Source organism: Theropithecus gelada, chromosome 18 (assembly GCF_003255815.1).
Source record: "Theropithecus gelada isolate Dixy chromosome 18, Tgel_1.0, whole genome shotgun sequence".
Lineage (NCBI taxonomy): Eukaryota > Metazoa > Chordata > Mammalia > Primates > Cercopithecidae > Theropithecus > Theropithecus gelada.
Window position 1 is genome coordinate 28,560,243 of NC_037686.1, and position 18,614 is coordinate 28,578,856.

Genomic DNA, 18,614 nt, shown 5'->3' on the forward strand with positions numbered 1-18,614 from the left:
TAGCTTGCCCTGCTCTCTGTACATTCCCACCAGCCCCATTGAATCTCATCCTTCTATCTGTGCCCCACATTGCTGATCACAGGTCTCCAGACTTCCTTTCTACTTGCGTGAGGGTGAGCAGGCCTTGCTACTCCTGTGTAGCCCTAGCTGGAGGAGCCCTGGCCAAGGCCCTCCTTGCATGCATGTACACACACACACACACGCACGCACACTCGCTTGCTTGCTCTCTCTCTCTCTCAGTCATACACATTAGAGAGCCTATATGCCTGCCCGCCACCCCACCCCCAACACTGGGGACATTGCTGAAAGTCTCTTCAGGACTGCAAAATGAAGAGAAGTAACATGGTGTGTAGAATGTTGTGTAGAAAGTGGTGGAGGAGGGGTAACTGACAGGGTTGGGAAAGCTGGGTGGGAAGGGTTTACTCAGTGTCACAGCTGTAAGGTGAGAGTAGCAGTAGAAACAGAATAATGAAAAAATGGAGACATTTTGAGGACTAGCCTTCTAGGAGGAGATTTCTAGATATAAGAAAATAAAAGGAACCAAAGGTGGGGGTCACAGTTTGACTCTGCAGCTATAAATACGGCAGTGCCTCTGGCAGTTGAAGAGTTGGACATTGGGGTTTGTTGGCAAGAAAATTTTGGACACACTGGTTTGGAGATGAAGGAAATATTCCCAAAGAGAGCTAAGTGCCATAGAGCCTGGTGCTCCATGTGCCCCAGGAGATACTGGCTGTTGGACGAGGAGAGGAGATGCGGTGAGCCCTCTGGTCTTAGAGCCACTGGCATGGCACTGTTGTGTGATCTGCTCAGATGACCCAAATGTGGGGGTGAGAACTGAAGACCTTTGTAAGTTACTTAATGTAAATAATGGAATCCTAGCCTTGAACAGATGGCAATGTTATGTTACAGGTGTTCCTGACATCTTCTGTCCCATTCCTGATATTGCTAGAGGCAGAGGGACCATCAAATCATTTGCCTAGGTTGCCCAGGGATACTGTTGCATGCTGGAATTGGTGGAAAGCTTTCCTTTTTGGGACATGCATTACCTGTCATTAACCAAATGCTTGTGCATTGCTTTCTTGAACAAGACACTGTGACTTGCTGTGGAAGCTCATTGAGTATTTAAAGGCAGTCACCATGTGAACCCTGTCCAAGCTAAACTTGATGGCTGCTACCGATAGTACCTGGGTACATAATTTTCAGCTCCTCATCCTACTGGTTACCAACTCTTCTGTTCATGTAGTAGAAAGAATAGTAATATGGTAGCTGGGATACGATATCATTCTTCCACAAATGCCACCTCTGATTTATTACATCTTTTAGCAGCAGCCCTGGGTGTTGCCTCAAGTTTGAACTGGCAATCCACTAAGCCTTCCGGATTTTTGTCACACATTTTTATCTGCCAGTTTCTTCCATTCTGCACGTCTGTGATTGATTGATTCACATTTAAATGCAGGGCTTGCATTTTCCCCCCATTGACTGTAGGCCAGAGTTCCAGCCTCAAGATAATTAAGAATTCTGTTTTGCCTCTTTCTCTTATTAACTGTTAGTGCTAATTTTATTTAACAAAAAATGAATAAGCAGATCTTCCATGCCATTGATGAAAATATCTAGTGGGACAGAGACAAGGAATGCATAAACCAGTGCAGCCTGCAGGTTGACACTGATCAGTCAGAGCATTTTAGGGTCATTGTGCAATTAGTGGGAAGCTGCTGAACTCTGACCATCCAGCTGTGTTTCTTCACTGGGTTCACAAGGCCTTCCTGGAATCAAGATATGCTGCGTCTGTCAGTCAGTGCCAGAGCTCTGGAGTCACACACGCCTGCACCATCCTTGGGGTGGGTTGCTTTTTCATCTTTAAAATGGGAGTTATAATAGTGAAGAAGATGTGAAACGCTAAGCAGCAGGAGATGCCCAGTATGGTTTCCCATCCCTGCCCTCTGGAGTACAGGGTTTTATTCTTTTCCCTTCTCCTCCACCACCTTGTTGACCTTCCCTGTGGCTTAAGGCTTTTGTCTCAATGGGGAGAAGGCTTTGGCTGGGGTTTCCTGTCTTTTCACAGTGCTGGCTGCTCCCTTCCTCCTTTAGGGTTGCTGCTGTTCTGCCTGCTGTGTGACTGTGCATCGCCAGGCCTGCACTATTAGGAAAGTTTCTTGGTCCCAGCCCTGCCCCCTGCTTCTTTGTGAGTGCCATGGAGAGCAGCCTACTGGTGGGTGCCAAATCCCTTTGTGTCTGCAGTTCCAAGGGGTTTATGCTCTCATGGTAGCCCACAGTTGACATTTGACGATTTGCTAAAACTATTATCTGAGGTTATATTGTTTTAATTATTATTATTTTTTGAGATGGGGTCTCGCTTGGTCACCCATTCTGGAGTACAGTGGCACAGTCTCGGCTCACTGCAGCCTCGACAGCCCAGGCTCAAACAATCCTCCCACCTCAGCCTCCTGAGTAGCTGGGACTACAGGGCACACACCACCACACCCAGCTAATTTTCTGTGTTTTAGATGGAGATGGGGTTTCACCATGTTGCCCAGTCTGGTCTCAACTCCTGAGCTTAAGTGATTCTCCCACCTTGGCTTCCCAAAGTGCTGAGAATACAGGCATGAGCCACAGTGCCTGGCCTGAGTTTTTCCTACTGCTTTGTATAAATGGCTTCATTTTCCTCCCCTACCCTGCTTCAGATAGTCCATTGCTGGCCTCTCACCCTTTCTGGGTGGAGAGAACACACTCTCTCCCTAGATTTCAGGCTACTTGGTTTTCCTGCAACCCCAGCTATATGATGGGCTCAAGAAAAGTTACGGTGTGAAAGATTGTTTGTCTCTCTCTTATTATTAGGTTGGGAGTGACACTCGACATCTTTCCAGCTGGAAGCCAGAAGTCCAATTGTTAATATTATAAAAACATTGTAAATACACTGCAATAGCATGAGATATACTCAGCCAGAAAATTCTATATGGTCCAGGTAAAGGGAGTTACTAGAACATTATAGTTAGTTCCTTGAATTGTACTATTGTCTTAAATCCATCCTTAATATTGGATGTTGTGTTTATAATTCCCACATTAATTGAATTGAAATATGTTTCATTAATAGAGATTTGATTAAGACTAATTCTTTTAATAATGCAGTTAAAGATAACAGACTAAAGAAAAAATATGGCAAGTGGGCATGTTGGCCTGTAGTCCCAGCTATGTGGAGGCTGAGACAGGAAGATCTCTGGATCCCAGTTCATGATCAGCTTGAATAACACATAGACCCCATCTCAAAAAACTAAAACAGCTAAAGTTTACTGGTGTAGTATGGAAATCTTGATAGTAAAAAATAACTTTTTAAAACATTTACTGAATTTTTTGTGATTATAAAAGTAACATACTCTCTTTGTATAAAACTTTAGAAATACAAAAAATGTAAAATAAAAATTACCTGGAAACACTACCACATAAAGATCATCATTTTTTGGTACCTTTTCTTCTGATTTTTCTTTGAATTTTTCTTACAAAGTTAACTCTAAGTATATTATAAGCATTTCCTGTGTTACTACAACATTTTTAAACTGCAGTATTTAATGCCTACATAGTATACAGTCATATGAATGTACTATTATTCATTTGACTTTTCTCGTCTTGTTAATTGAATTGTTTCCAATGCTATGCTGTATTTAAAGAGCTTTGTTTCTAATGGCATAAAAATAGTTTAGTGAATGAGGTTGTGTTTGAATTTTTGCTGTTTATCAACATTCTATTAGAGGAGATTTCTAAAATTCCGTGGGTTTTAATGGCATAGTCACGTAATATTTATGTTGGAGTCATTGTGGGTATAAAGTGCCAGCTTCTTCCTTAGGGCTGTTGCTCTTCTGCCGGCCACTTGGCTGTGAATACCCAGAACACTCATTCTCACTGATTTGATATGTTAGAGGCCCCCACGTGAGAATAATCTCAGTAGGAGAAAAAAGGGAAAAAGCAAGTTTCACTAGTTATTGTTTTAGGAAGACCTCAGAGTGAGAGGGAAGTGATTCAGGCCAGACCTGAAAGAGGGCAGCAGGCTGAGGAGGCCCCACTGTCCAGACGGGTCTCCAGACACAGGGCTAAACAGCAGTTTCTTCCATTCACTCTGAGATGATCATCTTCAGGGAGCTGACTGTGGTTCCTCAATTCTTAAGAGGCTTGCTGATAAACCCGAATTTTAACTTACAAAGACGTTATCCTTGTGAACGCAAGAAGCAGAAACTAAGGGTACACCTTTGACTCTTCTGTCCCTGTAGCCCAGGGCAACCAGCTGAGTTTCAGCAGTTGGAGGAAGAATAGAAGTGGGTGGCTCCAATCTGCAAGAACATTTAGGGAAATGCAAAAAAACCAAAGTAGGCAGCATGCTGTTCCTCCCAGAGAGATGTTCTACCCGTTTCTAGGAGAGTTGGATGGGCAAGAGAACCAGAAGCAGCATAGACTTCTGGGAGCCTGCAGGGTTCTGCCACTCTCTACTCCAGCCCCCGTCTGCCAGCCCTTCTCCCCCTACTCCAAAGAGATGTGAGCTGCCTGCCACACTCTTCTAACAGCACGTTTGCCAAACCTGGGATTTAGCTATTCATTGTCATGTTTCCAGGGCTGGTTATTTACTTAAGAGAGTTCTTTAACCTTTATTGTTACTCAGAAGATAATATTTGTCACATTTTTCCCAAGGCTTAAGTTTTTGCACCAGAGTGAAAGATGGAAACCTCCATAGTATAGTGGAAAGAATCAGATTGACCTGGGTTTTTCTTTAACTTCTTCCAGGAATGAGCTATGCGACAAGTTACATAGCCTCCTTAGAATGTGAAGTTTTGCATTTGAAAATGGGAATGCTGCCAACTGGAAAGTACCCAATCTTGTTGATTTCCCTCAACCAAGAATTTCATTTTGCTTATCAAGGTGCTCCTTCGGGCAATATTATAGTGCAGGGATTTTGGTATTCCTAAGTAAACAATAAAAGATGTGCATTTTTGTTTTTTTGTTTTTTTTTTGTTTTAAGACAGAGTCTCTCTCTGTCGCCCAGGCTGGAGTGCGGTGGCACCATCTTGGCTCACTGCAACCTCACCTCCTGGGTTCAAGCGATTCTCCTGCCTCAGCCACCTGAATGCTGGGATTACAGGTGCGTGCCACCACGCCCAGCTAGTTTTTGTATTTTTAGTAGAGACAGGGTTTCATCATGTTGGTCAGCCTGGTCTCGAACTCCTGACTTTGTGATCTGCCCACCTCGGCCTCCCAAAGTGCTGGGATACAGGCATGAGCCACCATGCCCAGCCGCATGTTACTTTTTGTCAGTTATTCATAATTACCTTGAATGTCTTAAGGGAAAGTTAACCAAGTGGATGTTTTCTGATTCTTGTCCACTTTTATTAATGGTTCTTTAAAGAAGTTCTTACTGACAAAGCCAGTCCCTGCAAAAGGGGGTGTTTCCCTGATTGTGCTGTGAAGCGAATACACAAAACCAAAAGTGAGCACCAAGCAGTGCAGGCTTTATTCGATGGCCATGGAATTGAGAAGTGGAAGCATGGTTCACAAATCAGTTCCTCAGTTCAAGGGAAGTCACAGATACAGGGCGTCTTTAATGAAGGGGTTGGGGCATTAAAAGCAAGGGAAGGAATAGTCATGTCTTTTCTGGAAATGGTGGGGGAGGGACTTCTGAAACTGAAATGCAACTTTTCTCTTTGTCCTTTTATGGTTTCTTCTGATTGTTGTCATGGTGATTATCAACTGTCAGGGTGCTGGTGGAAGTATCTTTTTGCATGAGAATTAGATGATAATGAAGTCTAGAAACTCTTCAGAGGCCAAGTGAGAGGCCACCCTGGATCCCAGCAGTTGGACCCTGTTTAGTCAGGAGGGGAAACTTCTGACCTCAGGCATCCTATTTCCCAAAGATAAGCAGAGTTAAGGTAGGATAGAAATTCACTTGGTCATATAGGCCTTTTCCGGGGTAACAAAACCTTCATCTAAGCCCCAGAATTTTATCTCAATAGAGAAAATGCCAGCCAGGCGCGGTGGCTCACGCCTGTAATACCAGCACTTTGGGAGGCCGAGGAGGGTGGATCACCTGAGGTTGGGAGTTCGAGACCAGCCTGACCAACATATTAGACGATTATTTTAGATTATTTTAAAATAGTTATTTAAATAAACATTATTTTAGATACTAAAAATACAAAATTAGCTGGGCTTGGTGGTGCATGCCTGTAATCCTAGCTACTCCGGAGACTGAGGCGGGAGAATTACTTGAACCTGGGAGGTGGAGGTTGCAGCGAGATGAGATGGTGCCATTGCACTCCAGCCTGGCGCTGGAAAAAAAAAGAGAGAGAGATAAAATGCTAATTTGTAGTATATTTATTGTTATTTTTAATTATTTTGTGTTGTCTGCTTTATTTTACATTCTGTAAGACTTCCTGTTCACTAGTAAAATCCTAAGGGCTACCCAGCCTTATCCTTGGCTAATATACCTTCTGCAAATTGCATTGTGTCATAAGCAGGTTGGCCATCAGACCCTGAGGCTGGACCATGTGGGTTTGGTGCACATGACTTCCTGTTCTGGTAGATGTGCCAACCCTGGTGTCTACACTGTCCCTTGAAGGACACCTGCAAACCAAGACCCAGAGTTCTGTACTTAGTTAATATGTTTGTGCCTATTCTTTATTTCTGGTAATACCCACCTCATGTTGCAGATAACCTGTTAGAGGTCGAGAAGGGAGAGATTTGGAGTCTGGGATGTCTGTTGGATTGTTTGATAACCAGTTAGGAAGGCTTTAGGGCACACTCTGAGCTGCTTGCTCAGAAATTCTGAGCTTAAGTATATAGCATTGGGATACAATATTTAAATAAAGAGTTTGTATCCTAAGTCACTTGAGATCTTTTTTTTCTTTACAGTAATACTAGTGTATTCTAAAGTGCTGGTGAGCTTGTAAACAATGTGGTAAAGCTTTATAGATCAAGTTATCTTACCACTTTCGAATTCAGTTTTAATAACCAGCATCCATTTATATAGCATATATTTATGATGTTTTAGTGGAAAATGAAACAAATAAAATGAAGCATGGTTTTCCAACCCCCTTTGTAATTTCAATCTTGAGGTTTGGAAATTGTTTTCTTTTTATGGCTGTTGAATTTTTAGAAGAAAAATTAGGAATTTGAAGATTTTTTGGAATTCTTTTATTTTTGCTTAACGAGCAGCATATTTGACCTGCTAAGTATAGTTCTTGCATTTCTGTAAGTGCAATAAAAGATGAAGGGACTTCCAGTTTGTTTTTATGTGTAAAAGTATTAAGAAACTGTTTTTTATTACCCTCCCACATATTTGGTGATTACATTTTATCTGAAATCTAGATACATAGGTTCTGTACAGGCAACTCCACACTCTTCCTTTGGGTTGACCTGGAAAATAAAACAACAGCAACAAGGCTCTTTGTTGACACCATCCTGCTACCCTTCCCTCCAACCCAGCCTCCCTGTTGTGGAGCTGACATTGAGCCCTGAGTTATTTATGGAATATGGAGGTTCAGTCCCTGGACTGAAGCTTGACTTGAAAATGTCACTTCCTTGGGTCAAGAGGAATCTCTGGTCCTCTGAAGGCTTTTAGCCTTTATTTTGAGAGTGCAAAATGATAGCTGCAACAGAAAGTAAAGCTCAGCTCAGTAACACCAAAAATGTGCTAAATCATTATGAAATGTACAATAATTCACAGCCATCTCTATGTTCCTGCTTTTGCACCCCCCTTATGCAAGGGGATTATTTCAGATTTCTGTTATATACTGTGATTTAGCTGCATGCTTTAGAACAACATAAACATAGTCTTCATTATAACAGACAACTAAAAACGGAATACTAGTATTTCCTAGATTGTAATTAAAGAAAATGTAGGTAACAGAAAGCCCAAAGCCTGGATCTAGAGCTCTGGTGTGTTTCTCCAGCCCAAAGAAAGTGGGGCTGTTTGTGTGAACAGGAGCCCAAAAGCCATCACATGGTTCTTTTGCTCCATGGAAGCTGGAAAGGGCTGGTTGGATCCAGTTCTGGGCCTTGCTCTCATCGACAGTGCTGGAGCTGTCCTCTGAGAAAACTGTCTGTTTGCATGTGTCCTCAGCAACCCAGTACTCAAAATGTTGTTGAAAGTAGAAGCAGAGAATCTTGGATTCGGAGGGACCTTACCCGTGGGGTCAGCCAGTCTACCCACTGCAGGCTCTGAATTCCTTCTGCAAAGACCTTAGTAAGTGGTCGTGCAGAGCCTCCAGAGATAGGGAAACGACTCCCTCCCTGCCAGCTTGGTTGTCTTGAGACCACTGATGCTGACACTGCCTGCTTGTTGCCCTATAATCCTGTGTGACGGCTTTGTGACTCCTGTATCTTCCATGGCCTTGGATGCTCCATAAGATTGAGAATCAATTCTGATTGATTTCTCTCGGTGCTGGACAAATGGGCAGGTGCTTGAGCCTATACGTCGTAGTGAAACCCTTCATTACCACGTGAAGGCACGCCAGGCAGAGATGAAAATCAGACAGTTCAGATTGGAGTGACGCTTTGCTGACATGTCTAGGCCACACCGTGGTGTGTGCTCTGGCATCCTTGCAACTTAATCCACTCTCCTAGTTTGTGACACTCTCTCTTGCTGCCACACTGGGCCTGCCTCTCCTTCTCTGTCATTGTCCTCTCTGATTTGCCTCTTCTCAGCAGATGTGTGCTGTGAATCTTAATATCCACTCCACTTATTATAAAATGTGTCTAACATAAGTGCAAGGGGCACCAGGGGTGGATTTTTAAGAGCTATGGGGTGAGCAGTGTCTTTGCACTTGAAGGAGACGGTGTGTGGCCTCCACTGTGGTTGTTCCAAGCTGTCAAGGGTTTTGACTGCATTCCAGATACGTGAGGGCATCAGAGTAAATGATTTCTGGATAAATGAGGTTGGCTTATAGAGTTCTTTTGATAGAATGTGCCTTTTTAACTTTCAAGTCAATGCAGTAATGCTAGTAAGGTATTTCTGAGGAGGATCCTGCAGGACATATTTTGACAATGAGTTAGTGCATGCTTGCAATTAGTACCATGCATTTCTACAAAATTAATGTTCTAGTGCTCTTTTTTTCCTAACGTGATTTAACTAATATGCTTATTATTAATTTACATAGTAAAGCTTCCAAAAGTACATCCACATAAACTTAAACTCAATAGAAGCCAAATTCATAGAAACCCAAAGTTATGAATCAGAAGATGTTTGGGGATTTTTTTAAAAAAACAAATTAGAGTGCCAAAAGAGCTCCAAACAGAGCCTGTATCACAGAGGAGAGAAAGACAGGAATAGGCATGCTGAGACCGATAGAAAAAGGAGGCTTTGCTAGAAAACAGTGGTTTCTTAATTAGAGAGCCACATAGAGGAGAATGGCTTAGGGATTCTGGGTGCCTGAGACCGTATCGGTCAAGGCCCCTTGACCACAGAGATACTCAGAGGGAGCCTCTGTGAGGTGGGCTAAGGGGCCCTGCTGAGACCAGCTAATGGGGGTAGTGGGTTGGGCAGCAGCCAGGTTCTTTCCTGGGAAGGCATTTAGAGGCTTAAACCACATAATAATAGTCCACCCACTGAGGAAGTTGCCAAGCCTGAACTTGCTAGGTCTTTTTATTTACTTGAAGAAATTTCTTCAGCCCTAAACGTACAGAGCACAACTCATTATGCCATACCTTCCCCTTCAACCTCCAACCGTGTAGTTGAGAAAAATACACTGGAATGTAGTCTATTCCTACAGAATAGAAGCAGAGGAGCAATTGTGGGCCCCAAGTTATGAGGGCAGACACTCTCTGAAGAGTTCCCGGCACTCTAAAGTACTCAGCTCCCTGTGTGGGGAGGAGGTGACCTTGAGAATAACAGCCCAGGGCATGGCTTGCCCTCAGTGCAACGGTTGGGGTGGGGGGGCTTGGCTTTGCTGGGGGCTACTACAAGGTGAGAAGAGGAGGCTGGGGGCTGGGAGGGCTCACTTCACACAGCATAGGGGGATGGACTGGGGGACAGGCTGGCCTACCCTTCACACATATGCTGACTGAACACCACCTCATGGGGCAGGTAAAGCCTGTCTGCTGCTGTGAAGCTTACGTTCTTGGGGTAACAGAGGCATAATAGGTGAACAAGTGTCTTCAACAATTTCAGGTCTTGCTAAAGGATGTGGATAAAAAAGACCGAGTGTAGTGGCTCATGCCTGAAATCCTAGCACTTTGGGAGGCCGAGGTGGGAGGTTTGCTGGATTCCAGGAGTTTAAGACCAGCCTGGGCAACATAGAGAGCCACTATCTTTACACAAAATGTTAAAGAAAATTAGCCAGGTGTGGTGTCACGCACCTATAGTCGCAGTTACTCGAGAGGCTGAGATGGGAGGATGACTTCAGCCCAGGAGTTTGAGGCTGCAGTGAGCTGTGCTTGCATGACCACATTCCAGCCTGGCTGACAGAATGAGACCCTGTCTCAAAAGAATGAAACGAGGTGGCTGGGCACGATGGCTCATGCCTCTAATCCCAGCACTTCGAGAGGCTGAGGCAGGCAGATCACCTGAAGTCAGGAGTTCAGGACCAGGCTGGCCAACATGGTGAAACACCTTCTCTACTTAAAATACAAAAATCAGCCAGCCATGGTGGTGTGCACCTGTAGTCCCAGCTACTCAGGAGGCTGAGGCAGGAGAATCACTTGAACCTGGGAGGTGGAGGTTGTAGTGAGCCAAGATTGCACCACTTCACTCTAGCCTGGGCAACAGAGCGAGACTCCATCTCAGAATAAATAAATAAAAATGAAACAGGGTGATGTGATGGTGACCAAGGGGCTCCTTTAGGTAAAGGAGTCAGGAAGGCATTTTCTATATGAGAATTTCTCTGACCTGAAGGATGAGGTCAGTCCTGTGATGACTGGTTCCAGGTGGCTTTCAGGCAGAAGGAATAACCAATGAGAAGACCCTGAATCATGGATGAACTCTGCCGTGTGAAAAACACTCACACAACTATAGAGCTTAGCATGTGAAGTGCACTGGGCCCGAGAGGGGGTGTCAAGAAAGGAGATCAGAGGGCTTGGCGGAGGCCAGCATAGAAAGCCTCCCGGGACAGGCAGCACCCTGGGCATGACGGGGAGTGATGGAGGCTTGAGAGAAGGAGGGTGCAGTGGTCACTCTGGCTGCAGTTTGGACAATGGACTTCAGAAGGACAAGGCCAGAGCACTTAGGCTATTGTAGTGGTCCAGGGTGATGGACAGAGAGAATGTAAAGGGGCAAGTTTGGGATAGAATTTGAAGGGAGCTCTTGCAGCACTGGGGGTGGATTTGCTGTGGAGATGGGGTGAGGGAAGCGCAGGTGAACCCCTCCCCGTGCTCAGGGTGATGGGGCCTTGTCCTGAGGTGGGGGCTTTGGAGGGAGCAGGCTAGGAGTGGTAGGTGGAAGGGGGTAAGCATGAATGAAAACTGAGAGTTCTGTTTTGGCCACAGTGAATCTGTTAGCATCTGAGTGGAGATGTCAGGAGATTATATGATGCGTGCTCAGGAGTTTCAGGGCTGGAATGCGATATTTAGCATCTGATCTTACATGGACTTTCAAACCAGGGCACTGGATGAACTCACCTAGAGAGAGTGTGGAAAGAGAAGGAGAGTAAAGAAGAGTGAACTCAGAGGTCTTCCCACACTGAGAGACTGAGCACCCAAAAGGAACCACTGAAAAAGGAGCCACTCAGGAGACTTTGCTTGCCCAGAGGGAGAGGAAGTTGTTTCTGGAGAGACCAGTTAGTTGTCACATGGTGCTGAGAGTTGAGTAAAAATGGGCAGAGAAGTAACCACTGGATTTGATACCGTGGAGGCCACTGGTGACCTTGACAAGTAATCGGTCAAGGTGGTGATGGAAGTCCTATCAAATTGAGCTGAAGAGTCAGAGGGAAGTTAGGAGGTGGAGCCAGGGGCTGTAGCACCTCTTTGAAGACGTTTCCTTATAAAGGGGAGCTGTGCACCTGGGCACTGGCTGGAGAGAGATGTGGAACTGAGGAAAAGACAAATGGTGTGCTTGGTAGGTATGACAGCAGAGGAGAGGGAAGCAAGGGGGTAAAGGGGTTGCATGAATGTGGATGAATGACTTGGGGTGAGTGGTGTTTTTAAGCTATTCCCTGTGGACTGCACAACACAGTTCCCTCTTTGGGCTCCCCCAAATTTACCTATAAATTCTACCCATGGCCCCTAACACTGTGATGTGGGCAGATGCGTCCAAGAGGCACAGAATCTTCCTTGGGCTACAGAACACAGGAAGAAGCTGGAGCTGATTTGCCACAACCAGTGATACAGGCTCAAGGGGTGGGCGAGAGGTCGTGGATTGATTGATCTGGTCACTGACTGATTTCTTCAGTCAGCAAACACCTTCCAGCTCCCTCTGTACCAAGTGCAGTTCCAGGTCCTGCAGCCACAGTGCAAATAAGCTCCCTCTACCCTTGAAAGTGCATTTTGCCCATAGCGGGATGGGGCCACTGGCAAGCCAGCAGCTTGGGGTGGAATGTACAGCCCAAGGCAACCTTGCTGTTTCTCAGCTGCACAGTTTGAACCCATTTGGAGGAGGGAGTTGGTGTGCAAGTTCCTTTAGGAGGAGGCTTTGGAAGGAAGTGGAGTCAAGGGCAAGATTGAGGTAGTTGGTGTGCAAGTTCCTTTAGGAGGAGGCTTTGGAAGGAAGTGGAGTCAAGGGCAAGACTGTGGGCAAGTCCCTGCACCAGCACCTAAGGGGCCCCGGAGGCTGACCCAGAGACCCCAAGGCTGCTGCAGCCCCGGGACTGGTAAAGCTGGGATTAGGAATCTGTGGCCGCTTCAGTTGGGAGGTTTGGGGTTTTCTGTAGGTGAATAACCTGTGACCTCCCTGAGGGCGCATACTGAGGGAGGGGCTTCTGCCTGTGTGAGGGAAGGCCTCTGGGCTTCATGCGGCTCCTGGCAAATGCTGAGCCCTGGATCCAGGGAGCAGGGGTTCTCCGGCTCCAGGCGGCCTTCTCTGCTTGGCTTTCAGAATGGGGGACTTGGTTCCGGTTCCCTTCCACCTAAGCTGGCTGTCGTGACTTTGGATAAATTGTTTAACCTGCTATTTCTGCTTCTTCAACTGGAAAAATAAGAACTGTGCTTATGCCTACCTTACAATGTTATAGTTGGGGTAAAATGAGGATATAATTGATTCAGCAAATGCTCGTGTTTTGAGAGTTGCCAGGTGTGAGTTCTGGAGCCATGCGTCCTGAGTTCACGTCCTGGTTCTGTTTTTTTACTGCGTGACTGCATACAGGGAACTTTGTACCTCAGTTTCCTGATCTGCACAATGGGGATAGTACTAACACCTGCCTTCTGAGGCCTCTAATGAAGGACTGTGAGGATCTGTGAAGCAATCCGTTTAATCACTGAGAACATCTCATCTAGGAAATGCCGGGTGCCAGCTGCGGTGAGGGAGATGCTCTCAGGTGCACAGGCCTTATTGGCAGCGATGTGATGGTTTTCTCTCTTCTGCCAGTTCCGCCTGGTGGTGAAGACAGCCCTGAAGCTGCTGCTCGTCTTTGTAGAGTACTCGGAGTCCAACGCGCCTCTCCTGATTCAGGCTGTCACTGCTGTTGACACGAAAAGAGGTGAGTAGTCCCTGCCCCCTTATGTCGTGAAGGTGAAGGTGTCTAATGTAGGGAGGTTTCCGCGTTGTACGTGTTTGAGACAGATTTAAGAATTAACAAAATTCCTGAGATGTGGACTTCCCACTGCAAGAAACATTGTTTAGGATAGTAAGCACACAAAGCTTAGGGCCAGAACGGGGTTTGATAATGAAAGAAAAATGCTCATGGGCTTACCTGGGAGAGGTCAGATGCTGAGCTTGTCTTTGCCTCTACCCAGCTCCTGCCACCGAAACACAGAAGTCCAGCTCCTCCTCCTGTTCTTCCTGTCTTGTTCAAGGTCGCCCTGGCTCCTTCCTCCCCTCCCCTCTATGCTTCATTGCTTAAGACCCCCAGATGTTTCTAGAACCTTCTCGCTAGTAAACATACATGTGCATCATTCTTAGCAAACTATCACAAGGACAAAATAACCAAACACTGCATGTTCTCACTCACAGGTGGGAATTGAACAATGAGAACACTTGGACACAGGAAGGGGAACATCACACACCGGTGCCTGTCATGGGGTGGGGGGAACGGGGAGGGATAGCATTAGGAGATAGCTAATGTAAATGACGAGTTAATGGGTGCAGCGTACAAACATGGCACATGTATACATATGTAACAAACCTGCACGTTGTGCACATGTACCCTAGAACTTAAAGTATAATTAAAAACAAAACAAAAAAGAACCTCCCTTCCTCTCTTCCATCCCCTGCCTTGCCTTACTCAGGCCCTCACTATGTTGAACCTATGCTCCTGGCCACCCTCCAAAACAGTTCGGTCATATCCAAAACCTACCAGTGGCTTCCCAGTGCCTGTAGCATAAAGTCAGTCCCCTGGCTAAGGGGACCCTTCACCCTTCAACTCCTGCCCACCTGCCACCGTCTTCTCTCACCCCGGCTGTACCCCCACCCCCTTGCCTTGGGCGTGTGCTTTTAAAGCCTATGTATGCACCTGTTCTCTGCTGTGGTGGTGTTGCCCATCCCTGTCTCTCCAAGTTGAGGTTGCCTGCTCAAGGATGGGGTCTCTGTCTCCCAGCGTGGTGTCCTAGCGCCCTAACTGGCCCAGAGCCAGCAGGCATGCTGCAAACATGTGGCGAAGAATGAGCTTCTGCTCTAGTTTACTGTGTAACGTGCTGTGGACCCTGTGATATTGGGAAGCCTGGAATTAAAATGCTTCCCAATTAAAATGATTTTTATCCTTTTGTCTTTTGTTGTTTGTTTTCTTCCCCAGTAAGACCCAGGTAGTATTATCATCCCCACAAAGACTCAAGAACAAAAACTTGACAATCCTTTTTCTTTTTATGATTGTAATTGTAATACTACTGTTATAAAAACTTGGGAAAAGGTTAAAGAAGACAAAAAAAATTCACCTCTAATCTCGACAAAGATAATCACTGTTAACCTGTTGGTATATTTCCTTATAGTTGCGTGTGTGTGCGTGCACACTTATGCATAAAGCAGCCAGGATGTGTCAGGAAGAAACGGGTGGCCTACATTGTACTTTTGATTCGAACCAGTTGTGTCTGTGATTTGGCATTACTCAGACCCACCTTTGAATGCTGAATCCAAATGTGAAAGACAGTAGCTTGAGTTATTTTAGAAGTTTAAATGAAAGTTAATGAAAAACATCCGGGACCTTTAACGGGGGCTCCTATACCCATGAACACGCAGGCAGATGTCGGCACTAGGCATGGCTGATGGCAGGCCAGGAGGCAACTTGAGGTCTCTTTGTTGCGGGTATGTGAGGGAGACAAACTCTAGTACATGGTCAGGGGCTGTAAGTCTGGAAGGTGTTTCCCAGGCTGAGGCAAGTTTCTTCTGCCACAGCATGTTGCCCTCTGCTGCTAGGTAGAAAGACCCTTATGGCCAAGAGTAGATCATGGGGCCAGTCTAGAATCCTTGATAAGGAATGCCGATGGCACAGAAACCAGGTCTAGCTTTTCCAAGGCTAGTCAATTAGGTTTAAGGCCAGCAGTGTGTGTTTTGGCAGCTGGTAGGCAGCAGCGCCTCTCCTTCATCCTTGGAGGATTTGTATTTCATCCCTTAACTCTAGCAGTTGCTTTAGGACAACTAAACTCTTCATCTTCCTATCCTAAGCTTCAGGTAACCCCAGGGCCCTTGCTATGGGTGTGAGTTAGAGGGCCAACTTCTCATGAGCCGGGTTCTCCTTTGGCTTTGCTGAGCTGGCAGCTCAGAGTTCCCTTCCTTGAACTTCATATCCCATAAAGGGAATGTTGTGATGGATGAGGGAGTGATCCTGAAATGAGCCCAGGCCTTTGTATACCATATCCAAGACTCCATCCATAGCCCCGTCCAGAGATTCTCATCTGCCAGACCAAGTCTCTCCATCGAGATAAAACAATGGCCATCTTTTCCTGATTAGTAAAAATAATTTTTAAAAAAGCTGATGAATTGTCTTCTTAGCTTTATGGGTTGTTGTTGTTTTGTTTTGTTTTGTTTTTTGTTTTGAGACGGAGTCTCGCTCTGTTGCCCAGGCTGGAGTGCAGTGGCGCGATCTCGGCTCACTGCAAGCTCCGCCTCCCGGGTTCACGCCATTCTCCTGCCTCAGCCACCTGAGTAGCTGGGACTACAGGTGCCCACTACCACGCCCAGCTAATTTTTTATATTTTTAGTAGAGACAGAGTTTCAGCGTGTTAACTAGGATGGTCTCGATTTCCTGACCTTGTGATGCGCCCGCCTTGGCCTCCCAAAGTGTTGGGATTACAGGCATGAGCCACTACGCCCGGCCAGCTTTATGGATTTTGTCTATAAAATTTCTTGCCGGGCGTGGTGGCTCACGCCTGTAATCCCAGCACTTTGGGAGGCCGAGGTGGGCGGATCATGAGGTCAGGAGATCGAGACCATGGTGAAACCCCATCTCTACTAAAAATACAAAAAATTAGCCAGGCGTGGTAGCGGGCGACTGTAGTCCCAGCTACTCGGGAGGCTGAGGCAGGAGAACGGCGTGAACCCGGAAGGCCGAGCTTGCAGTGAGCTGAGATCGCGCCACTGCACTCCAGCCTGGGCAACAGAGAGAGACTCCATCCCAAAAAATAATAATAATAATTTCTTAAACCTTTGGCAACTGCTGTTGTCTGTCTGCCACTGAGCACTAGCAGCTGGAAAAAAAAAAAAAAGGAATGGCACTAATGGAAAAATTCAGAAATAGCTTATCATGTGTGGCTCAATAGCGTGTTTCTTTATGGACATGTGTGGTCTTGGCTGTGATTTTATAATGCATACATATAACATCACCCTATTTTACTGCTAGTAAAATTGTTCCTGAATCCTATGATGGCATTAAACGTATAAATGTGCCGTGGTGTTCTGCAGAGAGCAACATGACTTCCAGGTGCGTTTCCACCTAGCGGGTTTAGAAGCAGCTCTCCAGCTCCCTCTCAACTGGGTGAGAGAGCAGACAGGTGCCAGAGGTGAGTTAGGGTAAACTGAGCATATCCATTTGTGCACAAGTTCATAAATCATAAATTTTACTTCTCAAAGTGGCTTTAGACTCATTCCTTAGCAGGGACGAATGGACATATAAGCAGTTGTCTTTTTGAATAGTTTCTTTTGGATAATGAAAACTGTCAGATTTAAGGAATCAGCAAGAAAACCAACAAATTACCAGTCCTCAGAAATCATTACTACCTAAAGCAAATGAAGTTGTCCAGAACAAATTCCTTTGGTTGCATTATAAATATAAACATCACGTGTGCTGCACGTGGGCTAACCAGAAGGCTTCATTCTGCAGTGTGGGCAATTTGGTCTGTGGCCAAGAGTGGCCCAGTTAGCAGGGCTAAAAACCATAGGGGTTAAAGTCCATCATAAGGAGTGATCAGTGTTTATGAAGAAGGAAAATTTAAAATGCTCCATTGGACCCAGGCAATTGCACTTTTGCTCAGGGCCTAAGATAAAAGGGTGGATTCAAGTTCATCTGTGGGGCATGGTATGGTATTAATATCAGACCACTGGATCTTCTCTTTGCTTGCATCTTTAAGTCACTTTCCCTTTCTCATGGCCAGGGCCAGGAAGAGAGAAAGGCTCATGGGAGCCCTTAGAGAGCCTTGCTTTGTCATTTTGCCATATCAGAGACTCCTGTTCCTTGAGGTCTTCCCTGTGGTGGTTGACAGGAAATTGATTGACACCCCTCTGCTGTCTGGATGCGGAGTCCTTCCTTCTAAGTGAACAGGTTTGCCTGTCTCACAGAGGGTGAGGCGAGTGACCAGAGAGGATAACGCATGTTGAAATTTGTCCTAAATCTTGAGTCTCACTAATTTGGCTCAGCATAGCTCTTGAAGTAGTTCAATTTTTCATTTGATAATTCTTAAACATATGTATCACACATGATTAGCAGAGAAAAAATTCATCCTTTCAAGCAATCCCGTCTCTGCTTTCTGCTTAAGAGTATATTGATCTGTGAAGATCGTGTAAAGTGTAGTGGAAGCTACTGATTGACAGAACTCAAGCTCTCTTTCCACCGTTATTTATAGCAGAAGCATCTACATTGAATGTGTTTATGTAGTATGTGGAAGGACATGGAATGTGCTGTGAGGAGCTTCTGTTTGAGTGTTAGACCAACCCATGTCCGAGGCACTGAGCTAAATATCTTATTTTCCTTTGGATTTAATGTGGAGATTTAGGAAAGTAAGAGGGGAGAAGTACTGAGCAATTGATTCTATGTGTATTTATTTATCTGGGTTAAGAGAGGACTGGCCGGGGAGTTAGTGCAGCTGGTCCGCCCGGGGGTAAACTGGGTGTCTCCACCAACCACCACCCATTACAATTACAGCTACTGGTATTTGGGTATCTATCATGTAACAGACACAACTCTAAACATTTTTCACATAAGACCCATTTTTTCCGGCACATATTTGAGTATCTATTGTGTGCTTGCAGTCATCAGGAAAAAAGGCTGTCACAGAACCAGTATTTGGGGTGGGGGTGGGGGGCAGTGGAGTTGGAGAGAGACAGATGACAATGATTAAGTATTGCCTTC

The 18,614-nt window shown here is 45.5% G+C and overlaps 1 protein-coding gene across 3 annotated transcripts in view; it reads left to right on the forward strand.

The window, feature by feature from the left end:
* The window catches only part of FHOD3 (formin homology 2 domain containing 3), a 487,786-nt gene that overhangs the window by 288,519 nt on the left and 180,653 nt on the right, over positions 1–18,614 (forward strand). For all 3 annotated transcript variants that reach the window (XM_025365274.1, XM_025365275.1, XM_025365277.1), the window contains exon 7: positions 13,487–13,598. In XM_025365274.1, coding sequence (XP_025221059.1) covers positions 13,487–13,598 — 112 coding nt within the window. The remainder of the gene's footprint in view (positions 1–13,486; positions 13,599–18,614) is intronic.